This window comes from Typopeltis vanoorti, chromosome 12 (genome assembly GCF_054136105.1).
Source record: "Typopeltis vanoorti isolate ZY-2024b chromosome 12, IOZ_Tvanoo_1.0, whole genome shotgun sequence".
Classification (NCBI taxonomy): Eukaryota; Metazoa; Arthropoda; class Arachnida; order Uropygi; family Thelyphonidae; genus Typopeltis; species Typopeltis vanoorti.
The window spans coordinates 59,568,995-59,595,869 of record NC_143560.1 but is presented as its reverse complement, the minus strand read 5'-3'; the positions used below and the strand labels follow the sequence as shown (position 1 = coordinate 59,595,869).

At 35.0% G+C, this 26,875-nt stretch overlaps 2 protein-coding genes across 3 annotated transcripts in view; one reads left to right on the top strand and one right to left on the bottom strand.

The window, feature by feature from the left end:
* The window catches only part of CSN6 (COP9 signalosome subunit 6), a 143,455-nt gene extending 134,503 nt beyond the window's left edge, over window positions 1-8,952 (bottom strand). Inside the window, exon 1 of the mRNA XM_090401653.1 lies at window positions 8,639-8,952. Within this exon, the coding sequence (XP_090257779.1) occupies window positions 8,639-8,798 (160 nt within the window). The 5' untranslated portion in view covers window positions 8,799-8,952. The remainder of the gene's footprint in view (window positions 1-8,638) is intronic.
* A 57-nt stretch (window positions 8,953-9,009) lies between these two features.
* The window catches only part of MED11 (mediator complex subunit 11), a 39,001-nt gene continuing 21,135 nt past the window's right edge, over window positions 9,010-26,875 (top strand). For both annotated transcript variants that reach the window (XM_090401200.1, XM_090401201.1), the window contains exon 1: window positions 9,010-9,178. In XM_090401200.1, coding sequence (XP_090257326.1) covers window positions 9,103-9,178 — 76 coding nt within the window. In that variant the 5' untranslated portion in view covers window positions 9,010-9,102. The remainder of the gene's footprint in view (window positions 9,179-26,875) is intronic.

Here is a 26,875-nt window from a genome sequence, read left to right as displayed (position 1 = left end):
AGTATACTCACAAACATACAGTTGCATAAAATTAACACTAAATGGATTATCTGTAATATGAATAATCTGTTAGAGAACATCAGAATTATTTAGTAAAGTCTGTAAACAAAGTGATTTAACAAACAATGTATATAATACACAAACTCTTATATCATGTATGTTCAAGGTATCAAAGTTAGTAAGCCTGACATTCATTTTCATATACCATTTCATTCAATATTGAAATGGTGGATAAGCGATGCTACACATGCATGCACGCGCGCACACACAGTTTAGCATCAAATCTGTATTTTTTATTGCCTTAAAAAAAAGTTGCCATACATGACACCTCTTTCTCCACTATCCTCTTCAATTTTTTAATGTAACTGTTCCACAAATAGGACTTTGGCAATGCTAGTAAGTACTGGTTGCATGTATATCTTTCCTAGTTGAAGGAAATGCCAATTAGATCCCCAGGTAGTAAATGACTTTCATCATTCAGTGAAACACTACCAAACAATTTTCCCAAAGAGTTCTTCTGCTATGTGGCAAGTAAAAGGAAGAATGACTTTGGAAGGATAACTTTAGTGGGTACTGATGGTATTGAGGTGACAAATTCAGATGTAATAGAAGAGTTACTGAATGATCACTTTTCAAAAGTCTATCACCTAAGTGAGGATATATCTGTACCTGTAGCAATAAGTAATGTGAGAATTGAAGTTAAGAAATCAGAGGTACTTAGTATATTCAAAATTTAAATGCAAACACTGCTGGGTTTAGATGGAATATCACCTCGGGTGTTGTGTGAATGCAAAGGAATTGTCAACGCCTTCTTACTTGGTTATTTAACTAAAGTTTGAACTCTGGTATGGTCCCTGGGGAGTGGAAGGAAGGCAATGTAGTTCCTTTGCATAAAGGTGGCCCTAAAACTGCGGTAGTTAATTACAGACCAATCACCGTCTCGGGAGTAGTGATAAAAGTATTGAAAAAGTTGGTTAAAGACAAAATTCAAGAATGGGTGGATCAGGATATGATACTCTATAGGGGCCAACATGGTTTTCTTAAAGGTCAATCCTGCCTTAGCAATTTATTGACTTTTTATAATAGAATGACATCTGAGTTGGACAAAAGAAATGGCTATACAGTGGTACTTCTGGATTTTGCTAAGGCTTTTGACAACAGGATACCCCATGGAATACTGTTGTGCAAATTGGAGCAGATGGGGATAGATACTAAACTGGTGATATAGATAGGAGAATGGCTCAGGGAGAGATACCAGAAGGTGGTGTATATGGAGGAGCAGAGTCCAGGATGAGGCAGGTGACCAGTGGTGTGACTCAGGGCTCTGTGCTTAGGCCATTGTTGTTTAATTTGTACATAAATGATATAGGAAATGGCTTAAAGGAAGATATTTAGTTGTTTGCTGATGATGCAAAGTTGGGTAGCACAATAAAAAATCAAGCTGATGTTGAGAGTTTGCAGGATGATTTAAATAAGATGGCAAAATGGGCAAAACGTAATGAATGTCAGTTAAATGTGGAAAAGTGTCAAGTTATGCATTTTTGGATTAAAAGATTACCAGCTGAGTACTACATTGATGGAACGGTACTCCAAGAGATTGATGAGACTAGGGACTTAGGGATGTTGGATAGGGAGATGAAGTTCAGGGGACACATTGCTAAAGTGTCCAAGATTATACATAGGATAACTTGGTTATTGAGAAACACACTAACATCCAGAGATAAAGAGGTTATTGTTCCCCTTTATGAAGTGTTGATACTTCCACATTTGGATTACTGTGCTCAGGTCTGGTCACCTGGATTCCTTGGAGATGAGGAGGTTGTGGAGAGGGTTCAGAGGAAAGTGACTAAGTTGGTGAGTGATGTAAAAAATGCTCCCTAAATTGATAGATTGAGAGCTTGTGGATTGCAGAGGTGGGTTGATAGGCAGAGAAGAGGGGGAGGGGGTATGATATAAACATTTAAATTACTAAAAGGTTTTTATAAGATTGATGCAGGGGAAATGTTTCAGCTGTGTGATAGTGATGGAAGAACAAGAGGTCATCCCTGGAAATTAAGGAAAAGTGTGATTAACAAGAGTGTGAGAACGAGGTTTTCCACCTGGAGGGTGGTGAATGAGTGCAATGCACTGCCTAACTCAGTTGTGAGTGCTTCATCTGTAAATGAATTCAAGAAGAGATATGTTTTGATAGTTTGGGTCTCCCGCGATGAGTCTACTGACTCCATGGAAATACCTGTAATAATAATAATAACAATCCATCCATACTGTAGGCCAGTGGTGGCTGTTTGGTCTGCAGAGTAGGTTTTGAGGTTACTGCTCTATGAAATGCAGATATCAAGGAGGATCCCTACACACTCAAGGAATCTTCAACCTCTCCTATTCATAGGTAATGCAGCAAAAGTGATTCCACAGACTTGCTACTAGATAGTACACAACTGATCATGATGTTAATGCATCAGAAGACCTCCTAACCAACGAACAAATAATTCAACTACCATTTACTCTTCCAAACTGTGCATGTAGGGAGTCTTGAGTATAAACGGTATGAAGAGAAGGGCCACTGTCAGGACTGTGGAATGGACAAGGAGCTGGGTACTTACTCCCTCTATGCATGGGAGGCATTACCAAATCTTTCACATCCAACACTATGACCCCTACTCTTCTTTCCAACACTCAACCATGTATGTCATCATAAATAATTTCAGTGTAACATGCAAATAAGAAAAATAATCTTCAGAAAATTATACGAAAAAAAATATTAAAGAAAAACAACAAAAACTTATTTTTAAAAAACATCCACATCTACTTCAACCAACACTCACGGTGGTCTCAACAATGACCAACCAGCTCAAGTTTCCAACCTACATTCTGATTGATCTCTCCTGTTATAACAGCCAAATCTGTGCATTTGTTAGATCTGACATGTCAGAGAATGTTAAATCTTGAATTCCAGCCCCCCCCCCTTGTTCCATACAGTTGTAGTACCTTACTGTCTCTAATACTCTAAATTCTGATAACCACTAACATTTTCACTGTCTCTGAAACAAGATTTTTTTTTTACAACCAAAATACTCAAATAGTGAGTAGTCTTTCTTGAGAACTTCAATGTTTATAACTCAAACTGTTCTAAAAAAAAAAGAGCTAAGTTCTAAGCTAAAAAAAAGATGCTCAAGTATTTTCTGTCAGCAAATTGTTCATGAACTTCATTGAATGCTAGAATTTCTGTTCAACAGCCTTATTTTGCTAAATAAGTCTTTGGGTTGAATCACCCTTCATGATTAAAATGTCTCTTTTCGGTATTGCATCTATAGCTAAATTCAGATCTCTATAGAAGAGGTTGATGGTCTCCTCTCTTCTTCCCTGCATCACTTGTAGAAGCATAAATTTGTAAGAGTGCAATCGGTATTAAATTATAGTCAATCCTGAAGGAAATTATCCCATCATTGATTTGCACATACACTGTTTGACAATTATTGCTACTCCGTTTCTACTTATAGAATTATGTCTAGCAAAATAAACAGTACTGTCCAGCTGTGATGCAAAGTGTCCCATGTTTTTCCAATGTGTTTCCATGATTCCTAGTATATCGATGTTTAGTCTTTTCATTTTGTACCATATCCAGTTTGTTCCTTGTACATTTCAAGTATCCATACACTTGCAAATCTGCTTATGATGAAGATGTTGTTTCTTAAATTTAGTGCAAAATTTATGTTGAGCTGTAATTATGGAATTACACTTTGCAAATATGATAACACAAAACACTTTCTTTGGTGGACATGCCATTTTTGTTAACTCTTTGAGCAAGCACCTGAAGGATCTTTTTGTTTCAAGCACTTACAGCAGACTCTAGTAGCAAAGCCTGTAACTAGAGTGTAAGGAAAAGTAAACTCTCTTGTTTTTCCTATCAGGCAATGTAAAACACATGTTTGTATAACTGGAATTAAAAATTTTGAAAACAAATACAATCTGATTCTCTATTCATGTTTAAAGCCACTTAACTAGAAATAAAGTATAATTTACTTCAAATGCAATTCAGATCTTGTGCCAAGCTCACATTTTTCATCCTGCATACAGACAAAAAATACTGGTGGTAGGCAGTAAATGGTATTGATGGTTCAGTGTAGTTGGTGGAGACGGAGAGTTGTAGAGTAGGATCCCTCTCAAAATAAGTCTTTGGACTCCCTGGAAGTGTTACATAATAATAATATTATTAATATATTTTTGTGAAGTCTCTGGGAGCCTTACACTTTGATAGAAACATTCAGGATCTCAGTCAAACAAGTCACTATATCGTTCCCATCCTCTTATTCTTTTGGTAGCCAATATCTTTCAATCCTAAATACATGTTCTATTTCTCTCTATGTTCCTTGATCTTCTCATTTATGTTATAAATATCTATATTGTGTTTCAGGTTATCTTGGAAGTAGTGGAATAAGCTACATTTCCGGCTTTTCTTACCATTCATACTATAGGCTTATGCTGCATAAAATAGTTCCTTAAATTTTTTATGTTATCACATCGTGGTACTTTGTATATAATTATTTTACTACTTCCTTACTTGCTGATGCTAGAATTATGTTTCATGCCATTAAATTGTTACAGGGAAATTTTTGGAAAATGCAATTATCTATCACGTGGTCTCCAACGACCATTGCCATAGTAACAGCGAACTAATATCCCAATACCTTCGGAAGTGGTATGGCCTGTAGTATATGTCTTTACTTTCAAGATAACCTGAAAAAGAATATAGTTCTTTTCTGATGTCTTCATTTCTTATATGGTCCAATTTTTTGCTCTCCAGCCATAAGGCTGCAGGTTCGAATCCTGCTGTGGGCATGCATGTTTGTGATTGTCTGTGAAAATAGTGGTGCTGGTGGTCGGCAGTAGATGGTACTGGTGTAGATGATGAAGGTAGTTGCGGTTAGTGGAATGGTGGAAATGGAGAGTTGTAGAGCAGGTGCTCTCCCTCAATGAGTCTTTGGACTCCCTGGAAGTGTTATATAATAACATTAACTGTTCTTAAAAATCTCATCTCTGCAGCTTTTATTTTACATTCATCTTTCTTTTTAATGGTCCATGTTTATGAACCATATAGTAAAGTGGGAGTGCCATTACTTTATAAAATTTTAGTTGAGTTTCTTGTCTTTTTTTTTTAATTCAATGTTTTTTAATTGTTCCACAGATTTTCTAAAATTTCTTTATTTTTTCATCTATATCTTTATCTTCTAGGTACGTTATTATGCAGCCTAAATAATTAAGCTCTGTCATCTGTTCTGTTATTTTATTTCCTATAACTATTTTTGATCTAACATGATCTTGTCCTTTAAATGCCATGACTTTTATTTTCTTCTGTGAAATTTTTAAATTGTTAAATTGTACTGTTGGCTTATTTTGTTTAATTTGTATACTGATTTTTGAAGGTCATCTTCATTGTCTTGTAATACAATCTGATCATCTGCATACAGCATTGTATTGATAACAGTTCTTCTGGTTAACTGGATACCTTGTTGTTTTCCATATTTTAATAATCTGATCTCTCTCTCTCTCTCTCTCTCTCTCTCTCTCTATATATATATATATATATATATATATATATTGAATAGAGTTGGAGACAAGTTACATCCCTGTCTGATACCCTGATTTATTTCAATCTCGTCTGTCAATTTATTACCTAACTGTAACTAACTCTATTTTTGTATCTTTATATAAACTTTATATAGCTTGTACTGAATGTAATGGATATCCTTGTTTTTTTTTTCATTTATCTCATAGTTTATCTCTGTGTATTTTATCAAAAGCTTACTCATTATCTATAAAGGCCATATGAGTCTCTAAATTAAATTTTCATCTTTGTTCAATAATTTGTTTTAACACAAATATTGTCTATACATGAGCTTCCATGTCTGAAGCCTGTTCTTCTGAGAGTAGATTGTTTGCGATATTTCTAATTCTTTTATTCAGGATTTTACTGTAAATTTTGTAACTTATATTTAATAAACTTATTCTTCTGTAATTTCCACAATTATCTCTATCCATCTTCTTAAATATAGATATAACCTTAGCTTTTAACCGATCTGATGGAACCTCACATTTCCTCCAGTTTTTAATTTTAAGAATCTGTATTTATGCAATCTAATCCAGTTGATTTTCTATTTTTTGATACCTTTATTACTTCTTTTAGTTCTTCCAATTTTACTGGTTCCATCTCAGTACCGATTTCTTCATTAATTTCTGTTATTAAATTTGATCATACCACACATTCTTATAATGTTCTGACACCCTGATTGTTTCTATCCATTGTTTATCTTGTATTATGTCGATTTGTGCTGCATCTCATTCTTCGCTATTTAATTTCCTTAATATTTTGTAGCTGTCTTGTCCTGTATTGTTCCCACCTCCTTTTAGCAATTCTGCAGTAATCGCATCATATCCTGGGGATTTGTGTGTGTGTTAGTTCACTAAGATCAACAGTCGCAAGAATGAATATTGTTTAAAAGATTATCAAAATGCTCTAACTACCTTGCCATTATGGCATCTTGCCCTTTAATTTTTGCAAAATAAACACTGGCCATAAGAACATGAAATTAATAGACATAACACACTGGAATCACAGCCTGAGTTGTTCATTTCAGCTGTAAATTCAGAACCACTAACAAACTAACAATCAAGTGTCTTTTTTAATTTTATCTTTTAATCAATTCACTTCATTCTCTCTCTCTCTCTTTCTACATAACCTATTAAATTTCATATAGTTCTTTGTGATTATTCTCTCTATAGCTTCATTCTTTGCTATGCTGTTAAATCAAAAGTAATTTTTCTTTTGATTAACTTATTTAATTTCTCTATATCTCAGTTTGTTCTCATTATATGGAAAACTAGGCTTTTTCCTGAATTCTCTTCTTCTTTCAGCAATTACCTGCATTGTCTCAGTGCTCAAAATTATTTACACAGTCAGGCAATGAATTTTTGCTTCTCTCTAATCCTTAAAACAGACTGACTAGTTTCATGCATGGACTTCTTGAAGCCATCCCATGCACTTTCTAATAATGATCTTGTAGGCTAGCTCTTTCATAACATCTGAGTAACTCTTCCTAGTAAATTCTTGCAATATCAGCACTGGTCAATGATTTGGTTTAATAATAATAAGAATATGGGGTCCCCACCCCCGTTCCTCCAGTCCCTTAGGATGGTTGAGCCCTCCTAGTGAGGGGATTAAGTATGTATTTTACGAATGTAGATCGATGTGTGTTCATCGGCCAATTTCACTGTTCTGAGGAATGAAAAACCCTCTACCTCTGTATGAGACCAGCTAACACAGCTTTAGTCGAAAAAGTCCAGATAAAAGTTCCTCATGTCTTGGATGGGAATCGAACTTGGGTCTTTCTGACCAAAGGGCTTTGTCTGTACTGACTGAGCTACAGAGGCTCTTAATAATAATAAGTCCCTGGAGTGCATTTCCAAGCTTCAAATGGTGTGTTAACAAGGTAGTGGTCAGATCCTCCCTCTGCACCTCAATGTCCTGGGGTTCTGCACAAAACTTGCCCATTTACTAATAATTAGGATGTATTCAATCATGTTTTGGTGGACACTATCATATGAGATCTAAGTGTTGATTATTTTCAGTCCATTTATTTTATATGAATGGCAGTGTCTTTCACTAGCCACTGCAATTAGCACTGTTAAATGAATAATCTGATTACTCCTGTCCAGTAACCAGAATCACTGCCAACATCCTAAATTATAATTTTTAGCACTCATATTTAAATTCTACAAATGATTCATAATTTTTGTGTCTTTTATTTTTTTTTAATACTCTGATTTTTTACTTACAACTATAATATTTTTCTGCACAACTTAGCCAGGTGAGGAAGCATCTGCTACATGAAACAGTACTCCTAACTGAATTCTGATATTCATTTTTAGGGATAAAGTTTGATACACTGACTCTCCAGTGCCAAATGAATGTTGAACAGTCACGTGAATCAGAACAAACAACAACAACAAAAATTATTATTTTTCATGTAAGTGTTAGGAGATAAAAAAAAAAGATAACAAATGTACCAGAAGTCCCCCCCCCCTCCAAGGATTCATTCTGACTTCTATTGTCACTTCTCTCTACATCTCTGTATTCAAACATTGTCTAACTTGCATGTTTAGTTCTCACCCACTGGCCGAGTCTGATTCCTGCTGACAGAAAAGCATTTTGTGGCTAACATACATAATAGTAACACATCGCGTAAATAATAATCAATCGCGACAACTAATTACACAATGCCTCCCTCATTAGCTTTTACCCAAACAACTTATTTCTCTGACTTCTCATCCACTTTCATTCACCAATTAACAGCCTCTCTAAACAGATGATGCCATACTCATCCACATACACACTAAAACAGTTCATTGCTCAATTGATCAAAGAAGAGTGTTTAGTGATATTCCTTCCACAAAATTTACATCAGATGTTCACAATCAAACCGTGCGTGAAAGTTGTATTTACTTTTCAAGGAAAAGCAATACAAAAAATGAATCATAAATTCACTAATTTTATTTAAGAAACATGTTCGAAAAACAACTACGAAACAAACTGGCATGTGGTTTAAGATTTAATCTATGTCAACAAAAGAAAACGTTTTCAAACCTTGTTGAGGACTTCCTTCTTGAGCTTTAATTCTAGTCCAATGCTCTGATATATTCATTATTACAAGAGGATGCAGAGATACTGAAACACTACCGGTAGTTCCAGATGCTGCCATAACATTTTTTATCACTTCGTCTACTTCCATGGCCATATTTATCATAAATTTTGCAAATTTATGTACAATAAATAGTTAGCTAAAAAAAATTCCTAATAGTCTGAGTTCCGGAGACAATCTATATTGGTCAATAACACATTTTGCTCTTTAATTCGTTAACAACACAGACGAATACTTTTCATTTATCCCTCCCTGGACTCCTAACTCACGTTAACAGATTCGATTGTAAATACGCCCTCTTGCGTCTAATAACGAATTTTATGAATTTGAGAAACGTGTTTAGTTTGATAGTTTATTCAAAGTGGGGCCTTTTATAATTATTTTGAATTATTCATTTTGTACACCAAATATGACAGGAATAACGGAAAGACTGAAACAACTAGAGTCAATTGAGAAAGACGTTGCAAATGCTCTCCAAAGTGCAGGTAAAGTATTTTGTGAAGCTTATAACAATATGAGTGCTTTCCGTTTAGGCAACATAAACTGTTACCCGGAAAAGTGTTATTATTATTTTTTTTAACTGATGCTTTACTGTTATAAATGCACAGGAAGAGAGGTTTGTTATTAAAAGAATTAAATTGGCATTGCAAAAAAATGTTATTCAATAAGTACGATAACCTAACAGGAGCATAGCCAGTAGCGATCGTTCATCGGGTTAGAGCCTTATTTTTTTAAATACTAGTCCATTTTCCTTCTTATAACAATTCAGCATTAGGTAAAACTTGAACGACGACACCTCCGATATTTTTGGTATTTCCTAAATTTTACGAAACAACTTTTATTTCATAATTTTCAATGTTAACTTTTGCGAAAGTTTGTTTAAAATGTTCCATACGAATTTCATAATATATATATATATATATATATATATATATATATATATATATATATATATATATATATATATATATATATATATATATTAATTTACCAGTCAGGGTATCTGTTTTATCTTTCATTTTTAGTGGTAATATAGCTTTATATGTTTTTGCAAGTTCTGTAATAAAGTAACGATAGAGTTGGATAAAGGTAATGCCTGTACTGTTATATTGTTGGATTTCGCAAAAATATTTCATAGAATACCGCATGCGAATCTGTCGAGTAAACTAAAACAAATGGGAATGGATACAGATGGATAAGCAGGGTGGTTGTCTGACAGGCATCAGAGAGCAGTGTATGAGGAACAAAATCAAAAAAAAGTGACCAGTGGTATTCCACAAGGCTCTGTTCTTGGTCTTTTGTTGTTTATATATTAATGATATTGGAGACTATTTACAGAGTGATATTTAGTTTTCTGATCCTGTTAAGTTGGAAAGAGCTATAGTGCATACATACAGACAATGTAGTGATCCTATAGCGTGATTTCAGTCTGCTGTCATTGTGGTCAAAGGATAATGATTTTTTTTCTTTTATTAATGTGGAAAAATGTAAAGATTTTAATCTCTGTATTCTATTGATGGGGTTTCATTGCTGGAAATTGATTAGGCTAGGGATCTGGAAGTTATGGCTGATAGGAAACTGAAGTTCAGAAGTTATATTGCAAAAATTTGTGAAACAGTTTAGAAGATCACTTAGATGCTCAGAAATACGCTGATTAGTAGGGACAGAAAATTAATTATTCCTTTTTATAAGACTGTTATATGTCCACATCTGGATTATTGTGTTCCGATTTAGTCCCTTGCATTTCTTGGAGATGTGAAGGTGGTTGAGAAGATTCATAGGTGAGTAACCAAGATGGTTGCAGGCCTATGAAATGTTACGTATGAGGAGAGATTAAAGATTTACGGATTACAGAAATTGGCAGATAGAAAGAAGAGAGGTGATACGATAGAAACATTCAAGCTGCCAAAAGTATTTTATAGAATGGAGGTAGGGGAACTTTTTCAGTATATTGCTGGTGGTGACAGGACAATAAGTCATCATTGGAAGTTGAGTAAAATGTCAGCAAGAATGTGAGATCTAGATTATTTTTCTACAAGTTGCTTGAGGTAGTTGTCAATTCTTTGTCAGTGAATCAGTTTAAGGAGAGGTATGATAGGCACTGTGTTAATAATGGTTAATTTCTTACTCCCTTGGTGAATTTGGTGACAGTATGGTGGGTATGACAGGTATATGATGCACGATGTTTCTGGGCCTCCTGTGATGAGTCTTTGGACTCAATTGAGATACCCATTAACAATAATAATTATGCTAGATATATATGCTAATTTTGTTTGATGACTTCATTCTGATATATCTGCTTTTTGATTGCCTCTCTACATTTAGATGAAATTTTTTTTTTTTTTAATTTTTGTGTGTTTTCTAATAATTCAGGTGTTCTAAAAAACTGCTTTTATCTTTTTCTTTTGATGCCACAAGGCTCTTATTTCAGTAGTAAATCGGTTATTATTAGGTCTCCCTGTTTTCTGTAATATTTTTTTTATTTAGTCTAGTATACTGCATTTTTTTAATCTTTTTGCCCAAAATTCTTTTGTGTTTTCAAGGATTAAGTTCCCATTTCATGTATTTATCAAAAGAAAGAGCCATATGGTTTCATTTTGGCAATGTAAATTAGATAGAAATAGTGGATATTGATATTCAACATTATTTCTATATAATTTTTAATATAGATAATATGTAATAATTTTACATGATTTACATTGCTGAAATGAAGTCTTTTGGCTCTTTCTTTTGATAATTACTATTGCACACTGAGCAAGAGTTCATTTATGAAAAATAGAATTCTCTGACATTGGATTTCTTTAGTGTTGAATAAAAGTTCTTTTTTTCTTAAAGTTTCTGCCTGGTTTCTGACGAGAACCAACCAATTCAAAAGAGCTGTCAGGACAGTGAAACCTTTATCAAATGTACTAATAAAAGGCAAATATATTTGACCAGAGAGCACTTGAGGAGTTTTCTCTGGTCAAATTTGCAAAGGTTTTGGTCTTTATAAAACTTTTTTAAAGATCAAACCTGTGCACAATAATTTATATGAAGCCTGATCAAGGCCCTATACAATGGCATCATAACCTCTTTGTTTCTGAATGTCAGGGTCCACTGCATTATTTCCATTATCTGATGTGACATCTTCACAACTTGTGCAATGTGGCCCATGGATTTCAGGTCCCTGTCTTCCACCACCACCACTTCTAGATTTCTTATCTCCTCTATCTCCTTTAAAGTTTCCCCACCAAGTGTATACTTTGCATCCCATCACTGCTTACCAAATTTCAAAACCTATACTTTGCAATATTGAACTGAGAGTTCCACTTACCCACCCATTCATGTGAACTATTCAACAAGTCCTCCTGTAAGGCCACAATATCTGCTTGACTCTGCATTGCTCTTCCCAATGTTGCATCATCTGCAAACTGATATCACTAGTTAAACCCATCCCCATATCATTAATATACAAATTGAATCCCTGTGGTACACCACTAGTGACCTTCCTCTTTTGGGATACTGCACAACCATATACAACTTTCTGATACCTATCTGACAGCCAGTCACTGATCCAACTCAGAAGTCTGTTATCCAGTCTCATCTGTTTCAATTTATTTAACAGTTTGTCATGTGGCAGTCTGTCAAAAGCCTTTACAAAATCCAAATACGCCGCTGTATATGCATTTCCTCTGTCCAAGGGATTTGTCACCTTGTTATAGTACATAAGAAAGTTAGTAAAACTTGATCTCCCTTTAACAAACCCACACTGAAAACCACAGGGAATATTGCTGTTATCAATCCATTTCTGTATCCTATTTCTCACCAATCTCTCTCTCTCTCTAGTACCTTCAGCACAGCTTCAGATATACAAATTGGCCTATAATTTGTTGCTCCAGCTTTATCACCACCTTTATGCAGTAGAACAATTTTACCTTCTTTCCACTCGGAACCTATTAAGCTGGCATGCCAGTGCTACCGCCAATTCCCTGGAATATTCCCATAAGAAGTGGTCATATGTCATCAAATCCTATTACCTTATTGACATCAAAGTTATTTATTTCCTCAAATACCTCCTGCTCACTCACAAATAAGCCATCCTCTCCTATCTCCTCTGCACTTAAGTTGCTCATGATTCCACCCTGATGAGAATGAAACACACTTATAAATTGATCACTGAATACTTCAACATCATCTGCAGCAGTTGCCATTCTACCATTTTCATCCATTAACATCATCTTACCATAATGATTCATCCTTCCACTTGCCACATATCTGAACAACTCTGTAGGGTTTTTCTTTGCCTGATTTGCCAATCAATGCGTGAATGTATTCTGGAGGCCAAAAGGTTGAATAAGGTAGGTATAAAATGGATGAATGAGGAGCTTAAGCATGAAATCTGGAAGAAGAAGAAGAATATACTTTGGAGGCTGATCAAGATGAATAATGGTAATAATCAGTTACATATACTCTACTTCCATTTTCCTTATGAACTGAGTCTTTCTCCTGGCTTATTCTTTATATATGTAACCGATTATTACCATTATTCATCTTGTACAGCCTCCAAAGTATCTTCTTCTAGATTTCATGCTTAAGCCCCTCATTCATCCATTTTACACCTACCTTATTCAATCTTTGGGCCTTTGGAATACATTCATGCATTGATACTGTTATGTATTTGTTTGTCAGTTCCCAAGCAGCATCTTTTTCCTTACTACTCAACACTTCATTCCATGCTATAGCTCCAATCTCTCTCCTAAGTTTGTCATAATTACCTATCTTGTACTTCCACATATATCCTTTCCTCACAGAAGTCTGCATATGACTAGCCAAAACCCAGGTGATCACTTCATGATCACTCTCGCCAACTGGAGGAAAGTGTGAAACTCCTCACAATTACATCCTCTGATGCTATGATCAGATCTAAAGCTCTTGATCCTCACATGCCCTCCTTTACATGCTGTCTGAGATAGTTATCTCTCAAGAATCAAGAAATTCATTTTCTTTATTCTCAGATGCTATCTCTTCATTCCAGTCTATACCCCCATAATAATTACCCTTCCTTTGATCACTAATCCAAGTTGTATATACATTTCTTCATCACCTCCCTCCACATTCCTAGGCCTATAGCAATATCCAACTAAATATGTCTTCCTATATCCAAAAAAACTCCACCCACACCACACTGCCTCATAACCATTGCCATTATTTCCCTCTTTCATGTCAACCTTATGTGGACATAATTCTGCTATTATCAGCAACACTTCTCCTCCTCCCGTCTTGTTTTTTTCTATCCTCATGAAAAATGTTGTATCCTTCTATTTCCATTCCCGTTAGGATATCATCTTCATTCAACCATGTTTCACTTATTCCAGTGATTTTCAGACAAATAAACTCAATCAGTGAAACTCCCTTATTTCTGATACTCCTGGCATTTGTAAACAAACACAACAAATGAAATTTCATTTTTAGGTCTGTTTCCAGTCCTATCCAAGCCACTTGTTGGTTATGATTTCCTCACCACACCTGCCCTTGTCACAGCTTACCACATATATCTTTTCAGTCTCAACTTTCCCATTTTCACTGTTTCCCTGTTCATCTTGCATTCCTGTTCTCTCTTCATTTCTCACACTACTACTGTTTCCCTGTTCATCTTGCATTTCTGTTCTCTCTTCATTTCTCACACTACTACTGTTTCCACTGCCAAGCACCTCTGCCTCTTCAATCCCACTCCTGTTCTTTCACTTCATCTCTTACTTCTGATCTCATGCTTGCATCACACACTGCAGTTCCATCTAGCAACTCTTTCTCCAGTGCACTCACCCCAAAGCCATTCAAATGTAACCCATCAAGCCTGTATAATTCCATTCTTCCCTCAAACACATTACATACATCTACAAACTGTACTCTCATCTCCTCACAGCTACTAGCATACTAGCAGCACACTGACAACCTTTCTCACTACACTGTTATCTTTCACTCTTCTCAGTAACCTTCTGTTATTTGCCCTCACATGCTCCTTATGTCCACTGAGATCATTTGTCCCCACAATCACCACTAACTCTCTTGCTCGTTTCTTCCTCATGTCCAATGCCTGAATTATCCTACTCCCTCATTAACTAATCCTCTAACTATGGAATCTCCATACACTGCTATCCTCAAATCACTTGTCACCTCTTTTACCCTGTTTTCTTTCGTTCTATTATTTTGCACACTTTCATTAGTTTCCACCAAAAATCTAATATCACTGCATATTTCTCGTTTCATTTTTCAATTTCAATACCTGTTTCATCAAATCTTGCATTCCAACAATTTTATTCTCTGTCACTCCTGTAGTCTCGCTACCTCTCGCTCTGCCACACCTTACTGTAAGCTGTGCATGCTATTATTTCTTGCTATTTATAAAACCTGCTTGGTTACTGCGCCTTTGAAATACCGTTATTCTAATTAGCAGTGCGCACTTTCACTCTCGTAACCTTTCTTGCTTATTCTATTGCGTACTGTGTTTATCTACCTTTCGCACTACGAGTCTTATGCCTATGGATACTAGAAAAAAAAAAAATTTTTTTTTGAGACTGCACCACTAATATCTTTAAATTGGCATAAAATTCAGTAATACGGCTGGTTGATTTCTCTCTCTCTAACACAAATTCCTTCAGTAAAACTTTACACAAACAGTCATGGTCCATTTGCACTTAACTATTTGCTTCGGCTATCTCACTTGGTTTCCTGCTCACAAGTCCGATATTTTTTTAGGAACAGTGCATTGTAAAATAAACAATCAGGTGACACTCTATTGACATATAATTCAATTAAATAAGCAATAGGGAGTTTACTCCTCTCTCTTTACCTATCCTTTTGGTATTAAGAAACAAACTTTTTCAATATTAAATGACTAAACAATATATTTACTCTGTTACTTCTCTGTTTAAAAAACCAAATTGTCGAGACTAATTTACTCATAAAGAGATTAGCTACCTATGGCAAGACTCTCTTATAGATATTTATTATTTATTATTTCTTATCAGTCCATCTATGACATATCTTCTAGATTACAAAAAGAATGTACATTAAAGGTTGGACACACTTACGGAGGCTCTTTGTCATGACACCTTCCAAAAGTCCTGCATCAAAGTCTCTATGGATTTTCCTTCATCTCAGGCCTTGCTTCAGGGGGCGTTTCATCGGTGTATTAGCGGTTCTTGGACCTCAATTTTCCTGGTACTCAAAAGCTCAGGCAAGAAGTTTCAGCATACAGGCTTGAAGATCGTTCCGCTGCTTTTGGCTTTGGTTGACTTCCCAATTTTTTCCTCTGCTGTGGGTTAGCCTTAAAGGCTGTTTCTCTGGGTCAGTATGCTCCTGGTTCTCCGCCGACTGCCTCTGGTTTTCTGCCAAAAACTGCCCTAGTTCTCTGCCGGAGACTGCCTACCGATATTCGGCTCAGTCCTCTTTTATTTTCGCCTTCTCAGGACCTTGCACCAAGAGTTGTAAACCCCGAAGAAATCAGCAGTCCTCCTTGATCCTTTTGTTAAGGCTGGCCCGTTCTTTCTTCTTCTCTGTGCGCTTTTTTTTCCTTGTCTTGTCGGGCAGCAGAAACTTCTGTGAAACTAGCGGACCTCTTTGATGACATTTGCTTTGAAGGTATTCATGTGCAGAGCTTACAAACAACTTTCTCACACACTTAAACTTAAACAATTTTCTTGTGCTCTTATACATAGCTGTTACACATTATACAAAGTTCCGATGGCAAAGCATTGCCTTTGTTTTTGACATTCTAGAAACTTTATTAAAACTGTAAATACAATCAATTCCCATAGGGTTATTTACATTAATAAAATACATAGATACAAACAAGGTTATTTTTGTAACAGTTCTCATGAGACTTGATCTCTGTAAAAATCGATGTAAAGCGCTTTGGTATTTTTAAGCTACATCGAGTTTTACATTACTTCTGTTTCCTCATTCATACTCCTTTCGCTCCCTTCTTCATCAAATTTTTGATTTGTACGTCAAGGAATATACAGGATATTATAATAATACTACACGTAAAGCTTACATTACTAACTTCCTATTGACAACTTTCCTTTAAATTTATCTGTTATCTGTCAGGACTTCAATACTGAGAACACACTCTAAACAGAAATGGTAAAAAATTGATTGACTTTGTAGTTTATAATAACCTAAAAATAATGAATTCCTTCTATAAACATAAAGACATACATAAATATACTTGGGCAGCAAGAGGATGGAAATCAATATTAGATTACTTCATATTAAATGAAAAGACATCAAAATTTTCACTAGATGTTAGAGTTCACAGAGGATATGAAATAAGCAGTGACCACTTCCTTGTTAAAATAAAATTAAGATTACCACCTAAATGGCTACAAGTAACAAGAACAGAAAGAAAAATTGAAACATTTGTTTATAAAACTAGACTATTGAATGACACAAATGTACAATGGCTATATGAACAAAGAATTAACCAATATCTAGATAAAATAAAACAAAATGAAGAAATAGAAATAGAATGGCTTAATATAAAAACGATACTAAATGCAGCAGCAAATGAAAGCTTAGGAAAGACCAAAAAATTCAATAAAAGAAAAAAACTGAAGATCTGGGATGATACAATCAAAGAAATAATTAAAAAGAAAAAAGAAGCCTATCACAAATGGTTAAGCAGTAAAAGATTAGAAGATGAAATAGAATATAAAAGAATAAGAGCCATAGCTAAAAGAGAAGTCAGAAAAAGACAGAGAATCATGGAATAAATTTGTTTCTAATTTAGAACATGATTTATATAAAATAAGACCCAATGTATATAAGATTTTGAAACACCTAAATGCAGATACCAAAGAAAACATAAAATTAAACACTGAATTAAAATTAGAAGAATTTCTAAATTACTACACAGAACTGTGGACAGACAAATATTTTAAAAAAGACAACTGGCAAACAATTAATGAAAATGAAAAGGAAATAACTGAAGAAGATAAGCTAGGTTCAGAACTATATAAATACGCAGGAACAAGATTCAAAAAAAGACTTATTATTTTTAAATAAAATTTACTCAACTGGTATCCCCCCAATAGAATGGAAAAAAGCAATTGTGATTCCTATCTTTAAGAAAGGTAATAGAGATGACAGTATACTAAATTCCTGTTACAAAATATATAGCAGAATCTTAAATAACAAACTAATGAAATATTCCAAAAACTTTATTCTAGAGGTACAGAATGGATTTAGAAAAGGACGATCATGTATAGACCCAGCCTTTTGCCTAAAATTAATAGTAGAGAAAAGAAGAGAATATAATTTGGAAACACATATTGCATTTATTGACTTTGAAAAAGCATTTGACAAAGTTAAAAGAAACATATTATTTAACATATTAAAAGAAAGACAAATATCAAATAATATCCTAAAAGCTATCACAAGTATATATGAAAATAATCAAATACAAATAAGATTAAATCACGAGCTATCATATACAAGAGAGATAAACCAAGGGGTCCGACAGGGATGTCCCCTCTTAGCAACTTTTTAATATCTACTTAAATGAAATAATAATAAAATGGAGTAAAAATTTACACCAAGGAATTAAACTTTCACCTACAGTTAACTTAAACACTCTCCTCTTTGCAGACGACCATATAATAATTACAAATTCTGAAGATAACTTACAGAAAGCTATTTTAAATCTAAATGAGATATCCAAAGATTGTGGTATGATAATATCAACAGAAAAATCAAAAACTATGGCCTTTAAAGAACAAGATCCGGCAAGAACAAAAATAGTAATAGATAACAAGATCTTAGAACAGGTGAATTCATTTAACTACCTAGGATGTATGATCACATATGAAAATGAAAAAGATATAAACGTAAAAATTGCAAAATATTTAAAAATAACAGGTGTAATTAACTCTATATTTAAACCAAACCTAGTTCAAAAACAAACCAGGCTAAAAGTATACAATACATTAGCCTTACCGGTCTTAATGTATGGAAGCGAAATCTGGACAATAAAACAAAAAGACAAACAAAGATTAACAACAGCAGAAATGAAATTTATGAGAAAAACTGCAAAGTATACCCTATTTGATCACAAAAGAAACGAAGATATTATGAAAGAATTAAACCAAGAACCAGTAATAGAAAAAATTAAAAAATATAAACATAAATGGATGGAACATGTTCAAAGAATGAAAACAGAAAGATTACCAAAACAAGCCTTAAAGTACAAGCCATTAGGAAAAAGAAAACCAGGACGTCCTCTTAAACAATTCAACGATGACTTCTAAGGCCGGAACAGGCCATGCTAGGCCTAAATCCTTGATACGTATGATGATGACTTCAATACTGTGGGATCCTATGTTTTGTTTTTGGAGGCACTTGTTACTATATCAATCCACCCAGTATTCCTCTGGTTCTTTTTCCTGCCACTGCCATCTCTTAACGGGCACTTGTTTTGCTAAGCTTTCCCCTCCCATTCTGTTTAAGTGACCATACCACTGAGATTAGTTCTGCTAACATGTTCCCAAATACAAACAATACCGAGTTCTTTAATTTTCTTCTTAATATGATACTCCCATTAATGCCATCCATTCATTCTAGTAATCTTTCTTAGAACTATTATATGTGTGGTTTACAGTCGTTGATCAAGTGTTTTATTTTAAACCAGCACATCGTGGCACCACACACAATGCGTGTTATGCTTCCATTTGTACAACAAAAAAGATAGAAAATGCATTTGAACAGTAAACGGTAAATAGACATCAATGTGTAGCATACATGTTGAATGTACATCAAGGTGCCACAGTGCACTGTTGGTTTGTACAGCCTATAGTAGTAGATTAAGGCTGGCTGTTCATAACATAAATATTTGTTCTCAAAAATGAACCTCTTGTGGACCACAGCTTGAGAACCACTGCTGTAATTAGTTTTGCGAGGGATGTCAGGATATATGAGGAATAGCTAATTATTGATATTTTTGGCATTATAACCATTATTGGACGGGAAAGTTTTTTGAATGAAAGTATCCATCCAAGTGAAGTAGCCAGTATTTATCAAAATTGAAAAGATGAAGGGGAGGGGGGGGCAAACATTTTTCAGTAAAGCTAAAGTGTCAGCAAAGGAAGATATTGGTAAATAGAGAACATTAGTGTTGGAGGAAAGAGATATTATCATTTTTTTTTTTTTTCCAGCAGTGTCTCCAATCTCTGTTCTACCCAGGCTTCCTTACATCTGAATTCTTCTTTATTCCCCAGAACTTCCTGTCCAATGGTTGCAACTGCAAATGATCAACAGATTAACTGTTCCTCCCATCTCCTGACATCCCTTTCACATACAGACTGCATTAATACTATCACTATTCTCTATATCTGGGGCACCTCAGAAAAAATAGCCAGAACTTTAAAGAAATATAATCTCTGCACTGCTTTCAAACCTCATCTGAAGCTAGCTTCCCTTCTCCATTTTTCTAAGGATCCACTTTCTCCCCTCTCTGTTTCAGGGGTTTAGAAGGTTCTTTGTTCTTGCAACTTATCATATTATGGTTAAACTGGAAGATCTGCCAACATTTGCCTTGGTGACACAAAAATAATCTGCTGCCACACTATGGTTAGTCAGGTCTAGCTGACCATACCTTGAATACTCTGGGGAAGGATCAGGTGGGAAAACAACTATGCTTCATCACAGCAAATACAAACTTCAAAGACTATTTTTACAATCAGCAGCAGAAAAAAAAAAAAAAGTGTAATTTAAATGAACAGAGCTGTGTTAAACTACCCCAGAAGTTGGGAAACTAATTCTTAGTTCTAATCCCTCATAGGACTTGAGGGTTAGAATAGTCTAATGGCTTCCACTTATGTGTGTGTGTGTTATTACAATTTTAGTATTGTATTCCTGAAGATGTCTCTGTGACAGAGACAAAACATTGTAACAATTAAAACCTGTTTTTTTTTTAATTCATAATAATGCGTAACACTATAACCAACACTACTAGGGAAAAAATACATTTATTAAGCTCACTAATATTTTGCTGGTTTATTACCCAGCATCATCAGAGTATAATGATGACTGTGACAGGCACACAGCACTATACTTAGTAATTGTAGAAACAATTTAAATTGTGACTGACACATGATGTCCTTACATGGTGCACTCTGTGGATTGGATGCAAAGTTAATTTAGAAAAATCTGGCTATTAGGTCTTAAAATGATAGTCTCCCAGATCTTTGGTAAATTAATGAGGTTGGGTGAGTGTTTCATGGTTGATGCTGATTCTAAGAATAGCCAATCAGACATGTACACTTTTACATAATTATTATTATTATTACCCCAAGACCTCATGGAGTCAAAGACTCATCTGGGAGGTCCTTTTATCACACACAGCTCATCATACCATGTCTTAAACACACTCAAACTCCTTGCAGACACCACACTCTCAGGCAAGGCATTCCAATGATTCACAACTCTGCACGAAAAAAAACCTGCCTCTCACACCACACCCTCTTTATACAGTTTCCAGGGATGACCTCTGGTTCTCTCACTATTTTATGTAGAACTTCTCCATCATGAACGCCTCCTGTCCACCAGACTCTGCAAATTACATCTTCTCAATCTTTCCTCATACTCGACATTCCAGAGGTCAGAAACTACCTTAGTCAGTTGCCTTTGAACCTTTTCCAACATCTCTTCATCCTTCTGAAAACCAGGTGACCAAATCTCAGCACAATAGTCCATGTGTGGCTTAATCAAAGCCTTATACAATGGAACAAGAATCTCCCTACTTCTACACGTCAGTGTCCTCCTCCTCATTCCCAGAAGGCTTTGTGTTGTTTTCACAATTTGGGCTATGTGTTCCCTAAATTTCAGATCCTTATCCCCTATCACCCCCAAATCTCTTATTTCCTCCACCTCCAACAATATATCTTCACCAAGCATGGATTCTGCATCCCATCTTTGTTTTCCAAATTTTAAAACCTTACATTTTGCAAAATTGAACTCACATCCCCATTTCCATGCCCAATCACTCAATTTATTCAAATTTTCTTGTAAGGCCACAACATCTTCACTACTCTTCATGGTTTGTCCCAACTTTGCATCTTCTGCAAACAACTGAATATCTCCATCCAAATCTTCACCAATATCATTAATATACAAGTTAAACAGTAATGGGCTTAAAACAGACCCTTGAGGCACTCCACTAGTGACTTTCCTTTTACTGGATATCGCACCCCCATACACAACTTGTTGATACCTATCAGATAGCCAGTCTCCAATCCAATGCACTAGTCTAATATCAAACCCCATCTGCTCTAGTTTGACTGTCAACTTATCATCGGGTACGCTATCAAAAGGCTTTGCGAAATGCAAGTATATTACTGTGTATCTTTCTCCTCTGTCCAAGGAAGCAGTCACTTTATTATTATTATTAGTCACCTCCAGGGAGTCAAAAGACTCATCGAGGGAGGGCATCTGCTCTACAGCTCTGTCTCCACCACTCGCAATCCATCAACTGACCACAACTACACCAACGCCATCTATCACAAACCACCACCAGTATTTCCACAGACAATCACAAACATCCATGCCCATGGTGGGATTCGAACCTGCAGCCTTTTGGCTGGGGAGCGGATATGCTAACCACTCTGCCAACCAGGCTGGCCAGTACTAAAACATGACCTCCCTTTAGCAAATCCATGCTACCCATCAAAGATAATACCATTGTTGTCAACCCAAATCTGGATCCTAGTTCTCACAAGCTTCTCCAACAATTAACCACAACACCTGACACACAGATAGGCCTATAGTTTGATGCTTGAATTCGATCACCTCCTTTATGAAGTGGCACAATCTTGCCCTCCTTCTACTCCTTAGGAACTTGACTGAGTGCAAGACTCGTATTAAAAAAATATATCAAGGCAGGTGTCAACTCCCTGGCACATTCCTTCAGAATACTTGGTGATATATTATCAAGTCCCACAGCCTTATTAACATCTAGTTTACTGAACTCCCCATACCACCTTTTGCTCACTTACAGTCAGTCTCTCCTCCCCATCATCAGCTGCTCTCAATCTCTCCATGAAGTCACATTCACAAGATTGAAAGACCTTTATGAACTGCTCATTAAGTATCCACCACACATTCTGCAACAGCTGTCTTTATACCATTTTGTCCAATCAATGTCATCCTTGCATAATCATTCTTTCTTTTGCTTGCTACATATCGAAAAAACTCCTTAGGATTCTTTTAGGCTTCATTAGCTAACTGCTGTTCATACCTCTCTTTAGCTACCCTCACCAACCAAGTCACCCATCTTGCCTGGTCTTTTGTAGACCTCATGGAATTGGTTATTTCTACTTCTCTTATGCTGCCTCCACAATGCCCTTTTTTTCTGTATCGCATGCTTAATCTCTTTATTCATCCATCTCACACCTACCTTATTTAACCTTCTCACCCTTGGAATACATTTAGACATTGCATCTACTAGATAGTTTTTGAAAATCCCCCAAGCTACATTGATCTCTTTTCCAGCTTACTCCTCATTCCATGCTATACCCTAAAACATCTATATGTAATATAGATAGGAGTATCCAGAGTATTGTTTGCTAATCCCAACTTGCCATACAGATGATCTTGATGATCTTGAATGTAAGTTTTTGTGTTCCTCAAGGCAGATGTTAACTGATCTACCAGTCTGTCCAAAGTAGGCTAAATTGCTGGCACAAGGAACTTTATTCACTCCAGGATGTTCAAGAAGATGTAATCAATCTTTAGAACGTATGAAAATAGCTAGCTGAACGAAACATTTGAAGGAGGTATGGAGATCAGATTTGCAGAGAACACGGATCTATTTTTTCTGATGTACCCTTGACATATGGGATGGGAATGGTTTTGCTGTGATCCTGTGTGTTGCGTGTTGGAGGGATGGATGTGCATGCAATATTTTATCTATGTTATATGGGCTGTAGCCATAAGCTAAAAAGGTGTTGCGAATGTCCGTTGAGCATTTGCTTAGTTTAGTTCTGTGTGACCCTGTCACAGTTATCATTGTGCTCTGATGATGCTGGGTAGAAAACCCATGAAATATTAGTGAATTTAATAAGTGTATTTATTTCTTCTTGGTGTTGGCTATACTGTTAAGCATTATTATGAATAATGAACAATACCTAAGCATTTCTTTACTGTTTTTTAATTATTTCACTGTGCTCTGTTGATGCTATTAAATATAATAAACCAGCAAGTAAGCCTAAATATGCATTTCCTTTTCTCTATTTTATCAGTTGTTCTTCCATTATACATTATGGAAGAAAGGATTCTTCCATTATGCTTTCATAAATCTTTGAACAGTGACAAAATGTTATTCCTCTATAGTTACTACACTCCTGTCTTGAGTATCCTTTGTATATTAGAACAGTAATCACAATCTCCTTGGTCCAATCATCAGCCATTTGCATTAAATCAACAATTTAATGGCAATAAATAATAAATTACATGATAACCACAGTAAATAACTTTAATGAAATGAAAGTACAGATATTTCACATTGAAAATAACAGTACATGATCAGTGTGTAGAAACAAGCAGTCAAAGGAACCGGATCGCAAAGTACATACAGTAGTTGGTGGATTACCAGTTAAAAACTATTGCTGTGTGCTAGAAATTAGTATTAATAAATAATATTATTAAAAACATTATTAAAAAACTATTTTTTGATGATTATATAAGATAAGAATCTCCCAGACTTTTGAGAGAGAAAGACAATCGTTCCGATTCAGATTTGACCAATGTAAAAAGGCTTCGCAACTCTCTTTGAAAAGACGATTCATATTTAAACTTGCATCTATGGAGATGAGCTTTATCCCACTGGATATTATGTTTAGTGTTAATACCATGTTGTGCCAGACCAGACTTTTGAGGTTTTATGTATTCGATATAATATTGATGTTCATTAATTATTTTTTATACAGTACGGCCTGTTTGTCCAAAGTATGTTAGATTACATTCACACTGTATCTGGTAAATGCCAGCTAATGATAGAGGTGCTACTTTGTCTTTTGTAGATGGCAACAGATGAGAAATTTTGTTGATCGGAAAATATGTGGGAATGAGATGATACTTCTTCAAAATTCTACCAATCGGTTCTGAGATTCCTAGAAATATAAGGGATTGGAACCCTGTGGTCTGTTGAAGAATCCTGAGGTGTTGGAACATAGGAGTCAGTTATCTGCTGGATTTGATTAGGGTTGTAACCATTATATTCTATTAACATTTTGATAGTGAGAAGTTCTTGTTGTAAACTTGAGAGAGAGGAGCACATCTTATGTGCTCTATTAATTAAGGACTTGATAACACCAATTTTTTTGAGAGGTGTGATGAGCAGACTTTTGATGGATATATCTACCTAAAGGTAGGTTTTCGATAACCACTGGTTGATAAATTACCGGAGACTGTGCATGTAAGGCGGATGTCCAAGAATGGTAAATTACCAGCCTTTTCTTTTTCAATGATGAACTGAATGCATGGGTGAAGGCTATTGATCTGTTATAAGAAAGTGGTAAGTTCATTTTAAGAATGAAGCCAAATAGCAAAGACATCATCAACATAACAAAACAGTGAGAGGGTTGGGGATGAATGGCTGAAAACAACATATCTTCTAGATCAGTGTTTCCCAAACTGTGGTCCACGGACCCCTCGGGGTCCACAGGATAGTTTATTTTCATTAAACTTTATCTTATCATGTTGCCCACACCTGACCTAATTGATTTGTTCATATTCTTCTGAATATCTCCATTTATAACAGTATTGCATTGTCATAAATGACACATTTAGTATTGTAAAATTGTAATTTATTACTTCACTTTTATGATATGTAAAATATAAAAAATTTCTATTTTAGATTTTATGAGGGCTGCAGTGAATTAACATTTGCTACAGGGGGTCCACGACATCAAAAAGGTTGGGAAACACTGTTCTAGATGGTTCAAAAAATAGTTGCCAAAGGTGGAGACAGAGGGCTACCCATGGCAGTACTAGAAATGTCTATAGATCTTGTTTTTCCAGCTGAAAAAAAAAATTAATGAATATCAATATTATATCGAATACATGAAACCTCAGAAGTCTGGTCTGGCACAATATAGTATTGACACCAAACACAATATCCAGGGAGATAAATCTCATCTTCTTCATAGATGCAGGTTTAAATATGAATACTTTCTCAAAGAAAGTTGCTAAGCCCTTTTATATCGGCCAAATCTGAATCGGAATGATTGTCTCTCTCCCAAAAGTCTGGGAGATTCTTATCTTATATAACCATCGTAAATAGTTCTTTAATAATGTTTTTAATAATATTATTTATTAATACTAATTTCTAGCGTGCAGCAATAGTTTTTAATTGGTAAACCACTGACTGCTGTATGTACTTTGTAATCCGGTTCTTTGGATTGCTTGTTTCTACACACTGATGATGTACTGTTATTTTCAGTACGAAATATCTGTACTTTCATTAAATTTATATACTGTAGTTATTGTGTAATTTATTATTTATGATCATGCCACAGGTACTTTTAATGGCAAATCATCTCTTCTTCATCTTTCTTAATGCTTCTTCAGCTTCTGATAGAACTATTTCTCTATTATTGCTATCATATCTATATTCATTCCAGTTTATTTTACTATGGCTTTCATCTTTGTTTAACAGATGTCTAAAATAATGTTGCCACATCATCCTGATATTTCTGTTTAGTCACAAGATTTCCATCTCCATTGTTTCTTTTTCTGCCCTTCATTAATCCAAACAGTTTCTTGTTTTCATTAATATATTATTCTACTTTTTGGAAAATCCAACCCAGATTTTTATCCTTTTCTCTTTAATTATTATGAATTAATTTTATTATTTTATTTTTCATTTTTTTCTTACCTGGTTCTTTATCTCATTATAAACATTATAAATTCTATTATAATGTTAATTGCTTCATTTCTTTTCATTTTCTACTTCCACTTTACTTTCGCACACACACACACACCTCTTTTGCTGTTCCTACTATTATACCTTGAAAATTTTCCCATTTTTGCAGGCGTAGATGAATCTCTTTTTTCCCATTTTTGTTATTTATTCCCATTTATGTTATCCGTAATTAACTCATGGACCTTGAAGATCAGAGCCCAAATTCTTGCTATTCCTTAGTCTGTTT